The 12,069-nt window shown below is 40.9% G+C and overlaps 1 protein-coding gene across 1 annotated transcript in view; it reads left to right on the top strand.

The window, feature by feature from the left end:
• The first annotated feature begins 316 nt into the window (after positions 1 to 316).
• Positions 317 to 12,069, top strand: part of LOC149287918 (plasma membrane calcium-transporting ATPase 4-like) — a 29,564-nt gene continuing 17,811 nt past the window's right edge. Inside the window, exons 1-5 of the mRNA XM_089492333.1 lie at positions 317 to 512; positions 9,849 to 10,046; positions 11,130 to 11,387; positions 11,486 to 11,611; positions 11,696 to 11,824. Of these exons, the coding sequence (XP_089348459.1) occupies positions 317 to 512; positions 9,849 to 10,046; positions 11,130 to 11,387; positions 11,486 to 11,611; positions 11,696 to 11,824 (907 nt within the window). The remainder of the gene's footprint in view (positions 513 to 9,848; positions 10,047 to 11,129; positions 11,388 to 11,485; positions 11,612 to 11,695; positions 11,825 to 12,069) is intronic.

Here is a 12,069-nt window from a genome sequence, read left to right as displayed (position 1 = left end):
GTTTGGTGTATTGTTAGTATGTGAATTATTTATGTTCAATGCTTATTATTTATAATCTGACACCCTCCCCCCTTTTTTATGTTCTCAGCTCCTGCTGTCCATATCTATGGTCGTGTCGCCAAGATCGTTCCCGGTAACATGCACATCCTGTTTACTCTGTTGACCCCGGCACACGCACAAGCGATGTCTATGGAGAGTGCGGCATAGTAGGGGCGCTAGAGGAAAGAAAACGGAAGAACTACCCGAGAATAAAATAAGGATTTTAAAAGGAGGGAAACACATACAGCTAATTGATAAAAAAACAAACTATTTCAAAATGGCAAACAATTCCACAGACCACCATCCTGCCAACTCTGTGAATGACGGCAGCTATGAGGGGGACTTTGGCTGCAGTGTGGATGAATTGCGAGACCTCATGGAACTGCGAAGTGGGGAGGCAGTGAACCGAATAAGGGAGACATATGGTGGGGTGCCCAACATATGCCGAAAACTCAAGACATCCCCTGTTGAAGGTAATGTGTCCAGTGCTGGTAAGAGTAGGAGAGTAGTAAGAGTGAGGCCAGGCCTTATGTGACATAGGAGAGGGGTATGAGGCTTGAGCAGTTAGCTTACAGGAAGTATGGACAGCCTTCCTTAAATTTCAAATCATAACTGTGGTATTACGAATAGGTGTCGTAGACACAGTAGTGCTTTGCAAACCCCTGTAAAATTCATAATTCTGAGACCTGTAGGCAAAGTTGTCTGTGTCTACTAATTAGGATGTCCGTGTAGTTAACTTTAAGAAAAACAGTTACTAAAGTTAAGGTGTTCATTAGAGGCTTTCTCTGAAGTCCTGACACCATGACATCAGAGGCTATTAATCTGCCTATGAACACTGTCTAAAGGGAAGTCCATGCAGTGAGTTTTGCTTAAGGCTATGTCTCTTGTGCATTCACTCCCTTGATGTTCACATACATATGCAGCTGAACATTCCGTAGGAAAGACCCGAGGGCATTGTTTTGTAGATCCCTGCTGTATGTAGGACTGTTGGAGAACAGAATGACACCAATGGTATTTTGCAGTTACTACTAAGTAAATATTTTAAGGTGTGTTCACGGAAGGAGGAGTTTGCAGGAGGTTTAAATATGTCCTCCTTATTATTACGTTGTATAAAGAAGGCCACCCTGACATGATTCCCCTTGAAGGAGGACCGAGCTGATCATTTACAATGCTCAATTCAGTAACTGAGTTGATTGAAACCGTACTGATACAAGCCTTCGTATTGTTAGTAAAGTTAATCTAAAGATGCAATAATGCATTCACCCACTTTAAAATGAAAACATTGCAACTGTAAGTTTCTTCTTTTTTTATTTATTACAGAATATGTTAAATCTACAGTGGACGTTAGCACTGGATTAGACTGGTATGGTTAATTGGTGGAACCCACCTTGGGGGACCTGCTGTTTATTTAGTGCTTCCTAAGATACAAATCTGAAGGTCAATAGTAAATGAAAATGGAGCTTAGTTTGCTTCATTAGGCAGTAGGAATTTTAATTTAACCGGATCTTTCTTGGCTACCTTAAGTTTAACTTTTCCAAAATCCAAAACATTTAATTTGGTAATTATGGTATGTTGGAGAATATGTGCTTTTTGTTACTTTGTTATTTCTGTCCCTAAAATTAGATGATGAAAAGCCAAACAGCAAATATGTTAGCGGAACTCTATATATTTGTGCCCATCGTTGTATCTGGCCTCCGGAGAGCAGGATTCTGGAATGGATTAGTCTGTTGTTCACCATGACCTACACCTAGTTTGGCCAAGTCTATTGTGGTCAGCATTTGGCAGGCAACTGTCAGGGAAAATCATACTACATTGGATGTAATATAGAGTGGGTTTGGAGGCTTAGTGTCTGATCAGATCTCGGTAGTAAAAACATGTATGTGCCGACCTCCCTCGTGAGATCCGATATATATACCATGAGTCTATATGGCATTTTGCTTCGGATGTATACTTGATCTTGAAAACTTTCTCCATTTAAAAAAAAATATTAAAACAACGTATATACTGCTGGGCAGATTATTAAAGGCATTCTCACAGAGTTTCCTTTCGTATATATGTTTCCATGCTAGTTGCAGCATTTTCTGCCATCTGCTTCTTCCGTTAGGAAAAGAGTTCCACAATGTCTGAAGGGAAAACGTTGGATTGAATGGAGGTCGTCAGCTGTAGGTCATCCTTCTTCTGTTTATGACAGAAAGGATTGTGCGGCCCTTTGGGAGAGCCTGTGGCAGGCAGCGATTTGCAGAAAAAAGTGTTGGAAATCCCTCTTGGGTCTTCAACCCCAATAACACACACAGTCTTCACAGCTACTCTGCCGCGCTCCCCATCTGCAATGATAAGAGAACCGCAGCGCTGACTGACAATTTTGGAGCATGTGCAGATCCGACTACCCCCAATTGCTGTGTTGAAATCTGGCACAAGACAAGTAATCGTCTTAAGTGTGCTATTGTCTTTAGAATGATGGCTTAAAAATGGCAGGAACTCTAAATATTCCTGTTAATAAAAAAATTTAAAAAATAAAATTGGCAAAAAAATGTAATAAATATAAATATTTTTTATAACAAATAGTTAAAAACAAAACAGACCTGTTTACAAATGCACAGTGTAACGAGAATAAAAAAGAATAAAATCCCTGTAGATATACTTTTTCGAATACATATCTATTTTTTTTTACATTCAGATTTGATTAGATGTGAAATAAAATAAATAGAAATAAAAATCTACTGTAACTGTGTATAAGCGTATACACGATGATTTCATTCTGTATGTATGATTATCATTACACTGTGTATTCGATTTTTACAACCCAATGTGTGTGTTAACTATTTTTATTACCAAAATACATAGCATTTTGGAAGAACATTTTTAACCAGAATATATAGAGTTCCTAAACCAATTTTAAGCAACCATTCTAAAAATAATTGCTTTCTAAGCGTTTCCACTGATGTCTATTTGTATCGTGTTGAGAAACCGCAACCAGTGCTTAGGTATCTGCTCATTATGCAGAAACCCAGCTTTGTTTTTAGCCAAATGCATGGTGGTTATGTGTAAATATAAATTCTAGTGCAATCACCGTGGCAACCAAGGAATTGTTCATTTCAATTGTTTCATATTTAACAAGCAGAGAACTGTAGATATACCCCTGTGCTTCATTTTTATTATATATTACACTCTCTATTTCTAAGCTTACTGTTGTGCAGTAGCTTTTGCAGAGTGCCACAGAGGCCTTGGATTTTCTTTTTCTCATGGACAGCTCCACAAACACTTCACTCAGATCAACGTTTCCCCGTTTGTCATACGGACAGGTTGTTCATGGCGGATGGGGAGAGGGAGGACTATTGATTCCCCCGTGCAGACTAATAAATCTTTATAGGCTGTGACGGGACCTACCTGTGACCCCGACTGGGTACTCCCGCCAAACGTTGCTTCCTTCGCCCCATGGCCACCGGGGCACCAGAGATTAACCCCTTGACTGTGTGTGGCTAGCCAAAACTGAGCTACACAGGGTGGCTATCGTCCTGAAAAGGACAATATGCGATCATAGCCGAGAACACAACTCTTCAGGAACCTCGGCCGTACTGTAGTATACCGAAGTATAGCAATACAGCACCCTACCGCCCTGGGAATTGCGTCCAATAGACACACAAGGGAATTGCGTCCAATAGACACAAGAGAATTGCGTCCAATAGACACAAGGGAATTGCGTCCAATAGACACAAGGGAATTGCGTCCAATAGACACAAGGGAATTGCGTCCAATAGACACAAGGGAACTGCGTCCAATAGACACAAGGGAATTACATCCTGCCCTCCTTTGCATATGACTGCGTATTAGCACTCAGCCCAGTAGGGGATCTCTACTGTAGTCTCTGTAAGGGGGAAGGGGGCAGGACATGTGGCACCTGGACAGGGTAGCAAACAAGGGGAACAAAAGCACACACCATAATTACAACATATACTGGGAAATGCAGGTATCACAAACAATAACTATTACAGACGGTACCGATTAACCCGGGACCGTCACATAGGCATTTACAGAAAGAAACCCAAAACCCAACAAGATGGAACAATGATTCATATTCAAGGCCCCTTCACTCTGCTGTTTTCAAGCTTTCGGCTTGGCTGGACAGCCGTCCTTGCCTATGATGTGTTCAATTTGCAGACATAACTGTACCTTTGTGAAGGACTGGCTTAAACTGGGACTGAAAACAAGTAGAGGGCTGCTATATACAGGGTTTCCCTCTTTCTGGACCCCTTCCCAGCATGAATGGGAATTTGTTGATACCCAAATGTAGCGGCACAAAACATACACTTTTTTCATTATGTATTAATATATGAAAAGATTGTCCAGAGCTGTAGCACAACGTGAAATGGGACAAACGATGAAAGAAAATTCTTGTCGAGCACACTCGCTGTGCAATCTGATGGCGCTCTATAGAACGATAAATATTAATATTCTAGTGGGAATGTTTTTATGTCCTATCAGTATATATGTTTTTAGTAAACTCTAGTGCTTTAGGTTTCTCTTTAATGTGGGTTGGGTATATAGTGTGATTTATGACATTGCTGCTTTGCATTGGAATGTGCTTTGCGGAAGACCTATGCCAGGGCTCGACAAATCCCAGGCGCCATGGCGTTAGGCGGGCGGCTTCCACACGCCGTGCTGCTGAGTGGCAGTGCCTGAGTGAGGCTCTTTGTCCCGCCCCTTTCAAAACATGACACTCGAGGGGCGGACTCACAGAAGACTTCCTCGTGACGGGGAGAGGATTGTTGCGTCGGAGGAGAGTGGTGGGTGGGGGGGATGAAAACAAAAATGTAAATATTAAATAAATAAAAAAATAGGGGTTTGAGGAAAGTGGACCTATATTTAAGGGAGAGGGGGTGGGGATTCCCTTGGGACATCCTGGCTCCTAACTTTTTTAGCTGGCTCCTAGAGTCAAGCCCTGACCTATGCTATATTTTGCATATAGAGTCAAAGATTTGATTCTTGATCATTTGTTTTCAATATAAATGTGTTGATGGCTCATTGAGTTGTTTTTTTTTTTCTTTGTGGCAATGATTTTGAATTGTTCTCGGGTCCAGAAATGATTCTTTCCAACCAATATATTTCCAAATGATTACACAGCAACAGCAGTGCTTTGACTTAAGAAGCTTTATCACCAGGGAAAGATATCATAGATTTACCAGTTTACTTTGTTTACGACTTTATCAAAACCAAAGTGTATCCAGTAAGACTGAATGGTAATCCCAGCCTGCTTGCTTGCTAGTAATATGTCCTTAGCAAACACTGCTAGTTTAGTTTGAAACATGGTAGTATGAAATCTTTTCGTGTCTGAGTTCTGATTGCCTCTCCTAATGCAGGGTTGCACAACTTTAGTCCTCGAGGGCCACAAATGTGCCACTGTTTTTGGATATCCAAGCATGAGCCCAGGCATCTCAATTAAAAATGAAGCTACTTGTTACCAGGCGAGGATACACTGAATTCCTGGCCTGTTTGCGACACTCAAAGACTTGGCGCGGGGCAGCTGTGTGCTTCCGTTCCGCGGCCGTTGTGTATAATAAAGTGGATCGTGGGCACCCTTGGCTCGTACCGTTCAGAACAGCTGAGTAAGCGATGCAAGAGCGGGTATTAACGGATAGGGCTATGATCGATCTAATGCATTTGGATGGTATTTCATCTCCTTCGTGTAGCCCTGTGAAATCGATCCAATGCCAAATGGCCTGTAGTATGGATATGAACATGTTCACACGTGTATCTGACAGCCTTCTGTATTTTAACTACATTCTGTTGCTGTAGAAATGACCGTATTTGCTTGATTATAAGACAACCCTGATTATAAGAGGACCCCCTCCCAAAAAAAATCTGAATATTAATTTAGGAAAAAAAGAAAAAGCCTGATTATAAGACGACCCTATAGGAGAAAAGTTTTACTAGTAAATGTTAATAAATTTTTTTGTTTTTATTTCCTTTTATTTGCTAACCTTCCCCCAGTTATGCACATCTGCCCCCAGGCTTGCTAACCTTCCCCCAGAAATGCCTTATATACCCCCCTATATGCCACTCTACCTTCCTGATATGCCTTTTAAACCCCTTTATGCCACTATGCCTCCCTGATATTCCTTATACCCTCCTATATGCCACTATGCCCCCAGAAATGCCTTATACCTTCCTATATGCCACTCTGCCCAATGATATGCCTTTTACCCACTTATCTACCCAGACATTAACATACCCACTCTGACACTTACATACCCAGACACTAATATACCCACTCAGACACACTTCCAAACCAAGACACACACTCAAGCAACTAAGGCACTTCACTCACTACAATGCCTTAGCAGGTGCTTACTGCAGCTCCCACGGGATTACGGAATGACGCTGTGTGACCCGCTAGGCCCCGCCTCTTCCAGAAAAATGAAGAGGTGAGTCTACCGGATCCGCTTTGGGATGGGACAGTGCCGCCGGGGTCCCGGTCTTGCTTCTGGAGCAATCACCCAACCGGCTCTGCTATCCCGGCAGTGAGAAGGTATATACGGATGCAACCTCCGCTGCTTCTGGCGCTCGCTGATAGGAGCCCGGTGGAAGTGCTGGGGTAAGTAAGTGCTGAGGTTGCCAGACAGGAGGATCCAGGTCCCCTGCAGCGCTGCGGGGGATCTGGATCTTAGTCTCATAGTCAGACCTCTATTTGAGGTCTGATTATAAGATGAGGGGTATTTTTCAGAGCATTTGCTCTGGAAAAAAACTCATAATGGAGCAAATACGGTACACACAATTCCGCAAGAACGTTATGTCAAATTCTAGAAAGCGCAGGAGTTCGTTTAGATCTTCCGTGAGCCTAGACAAAGAAACGTCGATTGTATGAGAAGCTATTTAAACACAATGGTAAATCAAGGTAAATGATTTTGTTTAATAGCTCCTGTCCTCTAATGCCATCAGCCGGGCCCTAATTGCAAATAAACTGCTCCATGGGAGAGTAATTAATCTATCAATTAGGTCAGATTGATGTTGAGTGGGCAAAACTGTAGTATTTAAATTAGTTGTGTATCTGCCAGCAAATGTGCCTATTTTAATATGATATATACTATGTTGTTTGGTATTATGCAATATCTGTCTTGTAAGAAAGAGATCTCAAAACAAACGCAGGGTTTCAGCTGTCAGGGAAAACAGTGTAAAAAAAAAAAAATACAAAAAAAAAAAAACCAGCAAACTTCCCATTTCTTTTTAATTGATAAGTAAGTCGGGTAAAGGGTTCTGATTAACTTTCCATTGGGAACGTGGTCGCTAATTCACGTGTGTAAAATGTTGTCTTTTTGGAACTGATTTTCACACCTGCTGATAGGATACCAAAGTACAAGTTTTTTTTATCCTTCAGGATTTTAGGCATTTATTGTGTAGTATGTTTAACAGGGACCCCCTAGATATAAGAGCTTTGGCTGTTTTAAATCTATTTACCAATATATCAATATAACTGTGAATAGGCTTCCAGTTGTATCTTTTTTTTTTTTTTTTTTTTTTATCTGAGGCTGTTTTTTTCTAGGGCAGATAATGCCTTTGTATCATACCATGTGCATATAGTGCAAACAATATAACAAATATTACAAATGGCACATTGCTGGTTCAAGGCTGTAAGTCTTTTTGTATTTAGTATGATGAGTGTTAATAGTGTCCAAAGGGGTTTATTCACCAAAGGGAGAGTTCGGAGCGAGTGCGCATGAGATACTGGAATGTGGTTTCAACACCCTCTCTTGGCTATTTATTATGAAGGACCTCCACGGATGTGTGTTTCCAGCAAGAATGGCTTAGCTGGTTGAATAGCATCCATTTTGCTACCAATCTCTGCCAATGTTAGCTGAAACATTAGATTTTTGGTGCCATTTTATTTTGCTTAGGGTTATCCACCAAAATCTGGAGATGCCTCCCCAGATTGTGTGCTTAGGTTTTAATGAGTTAAGAAAGTTGTAATCAGAACATGCCCAACATCATTTCCAGACTTTTGTTGCAGAAGTTTGGAAAACTTTTATCAGCTAGGTAGAGGACATTATCAATATCTGGGATCTTCAAGGCATCATTAAAACATACCATGCTCTCAGGATTGGACGCAAGAATTGTTTCTTCTGCTGCGTGGAAAAGTTTTTTTGTTCTGTTTGTCACATGAATGTGTGATTCACAAAGCCTCCAGTTGATTCCTAAAGGTATGCATCGTCGCGTTTTCTGTAGGGCGTACTAAGTCCCATTGGTTGGTGTACCTCCTATGGTCACCAAGGGTTTTGAAAAGGTTCGTTATTTCATAACGTCACAATAACTTGGAGGAAGTCATTTCTAGATTTCAATCTTTTACATACAGCCCATGCTGTTTTTGCTGTACGTGCTATAGTTTGAGTATAGAGTAAGAACTACATGAAACAGAAGCTGAGAACAGTATCTATATGTGTTGTCCAAAGCAGCCTCCTGGAAATAAAAACCATATTAAAGTACTTTAAAGCGGAGTTTATTTACTAAAGCGTTAAGATAAATTTGCTTACTTAACTATGCATTCTAAATACATTTGGCTTGTCAAATCGTCTCCGTTGCACCCCAGTGATATATTTAAAATTAGAAAACATGCAATCTGCATAATGATTCTGTTTGCCAACGTTATAAAAATCATCGTTGTGAAACGATCTTATTTTTTCTTTTGTCATTATCCCATTGTTCTTCCTTCCTCACTTGGAAGTTTTGGCTTAGGCCTAGGAAGGAATTTGCTTTCTTTTCTCTTGTGTTCATTTTTTTTTTATTATATGGAATTGTTCTTCATTTCTTTCAGGCATTAATCAGTACCATGTGTCTGGAATCCATTAACTGTATCCCACTGCCTTCTGGCATTTGCCTCTCTTCTCACTCCGTTCTTATCTGGTTCATGTTAGTTTTGTTTAAAGTATGCTAGTTAATGGTTGGGTCACTGAATGTTAATAGACATAAATTACTGACACATGTAAAGTAGTAATAGTTGTATAAAATAAAGACATTAAACCCAATGCCCATGCAAGCACATATTCTGACTTGGGTTATGCCGCTAAATGTATCCGAGCCATAAGACATTCCAGCGGTCCCTAAGGATTCCTATTTTTAAGCGGCCACCGGAGGTTTTGCCATCCAGGGCTGTGATCCGTATGTGTCCAAGAAGCCATGAACCGCTTCTCTGTGGTTAGTGTCTAGGAGCTAACATAATGCATTTTTACAGTTTATGTGAACAGCAAGCAAAGACGACCACGTGACTGCGAGATGAGGATTAGCAAGAATGTATTACAAAATGTGAAACAAAATGCGTTGGGGTATTTGTGGAAAAAGACAGGCGTCCATCAAGTTCAGCCTTTCCCATATCTGTTTATTTCTTGCTGTTGCAGTAATATGTTTGCGTTCACCTGGTCTTATGTAATCAAAGGGACAGCTCAAAATGTAGTTTTAGTGCCAAATGCTGGTCAATTGCTTATCTGGCAGCTAGTTACTGAAAACAAATCTTATGTAATATAGAATGGCTTGTATGTTATCTGCAGTCATATTGGTAATATTTCTTAACTCTAACATGTCATTTCCCTGTCTATGCGGTATCTCTTAACCTGTTGCATACCATACACGGTGCAGCCTGTAGTACTTCCATTGGAATACATTCCAACACTGCGATTTCCGAGGCATTCTCCCACTGCATAGGGACATCGCCAAACAGCAGGCTGTTTTCTTTTGGGGGGGGGCAGGGGGTGGTTTCTTAATCTCGCCCGTATTTAGGGATTTTTCTTTTCATTTAATAACGGTTTTATTTGTGTCCCTCACAGGATTGTCAGGGAATCCATCAGACCTGGAAAAGCGAAGACAAATTTACGGTAAAAACTTCATCCCTCCCAAAAAAGCCAAAACCTTTTTGCAGCTTGTGTGGGAGGCACTGCAAGACGTCACCTTAATCATCCTGGAAATCGCAGCCATAATATCGCTGGGTCTGTCCTTCTACCACCCACAGGGGAGTGACAATGAACGTAAGTAAAGCAGCTCTACAAAAAAAAATACTTCAATCTTTGCAGAACCACAATCATTAGACCTGTTCCAAAATTTATAGAGTATGAAACTGTGTGTGTGTGTCTATTTCTATATAATATATAATGTGTGTGTGTGTGTGTGTGTGTGTGTGTGTACTATTTTAACCCCTTAAGGAAAAGGGCTTTTTACACTACAGGGTTGCAGCAGTTTCATGTTTTAACTGTGTCTCTCTTAATGTACCCACACAAATTAGATATTGTTTTTTTCAGCACAAGTAGGGCTTTCTTTTGAAGCCATTTTTGTAAATGTTATACATTATTTTGTATAATAAAAAAAAACAGTTTTACAAATTGTATATTTGTATTTGTGTACACAGCTATTAATTAAATTGGGTTGGATACTACCCTACATTAGAGAGTAGTTCATACTGTGTAGACCACCTTGGGGTCTTTTTATGATCCCAGGGATCTCTATTAGCACAGTGGACGTCACTGGACCCCCAACACAGCAATCAGAGGGTTCCCCTGTGCAGTAGAGGGTTTCTCCTGTGGTGTTTTCCTTTACAGCCATCAAGAGGCTTTTGTTCGGACATTTAAATCCCTGTGGAATGTAATTGTACAACATTTTTGGCCCCAGCTGTCAGTGGGTAGACCTGGCTGTCATTTGCCAAACCCCATGACTTAGGGTATAAATTCTTGGTCCTCAAGGACCCGTTTTTCATGAGGTATCCCCTACATCACCAGTCTTTAAGGGGTTACAATACATCTCCTCATTGATTGTATTTCTCCAATTGTGAATACTGTGTGGATGGCGCACTGAAATTGTCCAATTCCGTTTTTTCTTAACCAAGCACAATGATAAACAATGAACTAATACGTTGAGGACTTGGCTTTTGCACATTGCAAAGCATATGGCTTGATTGCTCTAATATGTACTTTCTAAAGTGTAAGTTAGCCTCTATAGCAGAAACTTCATTCCTTAACCATGGTCATAACTGTGTCCACCTTCTTTACTTTTATTCATTGTTTTGCTGCTCCTTTGTGTAAAGCCTGCATCTAAAATGTTGAGATCTCCTATTCCAGAGTGTGGTGAGGTTTCTGCAGGAGTGGAAGATGAGGGTGAAGCTCAGGCTGGCTGGATCGAAGGGGCTGCCATTCTTTTCTCAGTCATCATTGTGGTCCTGGTGACAGCATTTAATGACTGGAGCAAAGAGAAACAATTTCGTGGCTTGCAAAGTCGGATTGAGCAAGAGCAGAAATTTACAGTTATCCGCAAGAGCCAAGTTATACAGATTCCGGTGGCAGAACTTGTTGTGGGTGATATTGCACAGATCAAGTATGGTACGTTAGAGATGAAATGTGTAAAGATCCACTTCGTTTTCTAGCATGTTTTGCTCTGTATTGTACAGGTACCGCTACTCATATATTTCCCCCATCAGGTGACCTCTTGCCCGCTGATGGCATCTTGATCCAGGGTAATGACCTGAAAATTGATGAAAGCTCACTTACTGGGGAGAGCGACCAGGTGAAAAAATCTCTTGAGAAGGATCCCATGCTGCTGTCGGGTAAAACTGGTTCCTCATTAGGATTATGTTATGCCAGCACCACTGAGGCCAAACAAGACCACATTTCTCTCTGTTTTCCTGCAGGTACCCATGTGATGGAGGGGTCTGGGCGCATGGTGGTCTCTGCCGTTGGTGTCAACTCTCAGACAGGCATCATATTCACCCTCCTGGGGGCAAATGAGGGTGCTGAGGAAGATAAGAAATCAAAGAAAGGTAACATGAATTCATATTAGATAAATTGTAGCTCTCAGCACTATTAACTCACTGGAGACGTGTACGAAAACTTATATGCAGGACTTGTGAAGTAGCTCAGAGATGTACCTGCTACTTAAATAAGAGATATGGTGGACTTGTTTTTTTTTTTTTTTTTTGGAACTTGTTGAACCAAAGGTTTTTGGTAGTTTTGCCATTGTTGTGTACTCAGTGCTCACATGTGTACTTACTCTGCTGTCAGTTAT

The sequence above is a fragment of the Sceloporus occidentalis genome, unplaced genomic scaffold, assembly GCF_023333645.1.
Source record: "Sceloporus occidentalis isolate IW3139 unplaced genomic scaffold, rSceOcc1.0.p SCAF_55, whole genome shotgun sequence".
In the NCBI taxonomy this organism is placed as follows: Eukaryota; Metazoa; Chordata; class Lepidosauria; order Squamata; family Phrynosomatidae; genus Sceloporus; species Sceloporus occidentalis.
The sequence above is the reverse complement of the archived record's forward strand: the minus strand, read 5'-3'. Positions and strand labels throughout refer to the sequence as shown.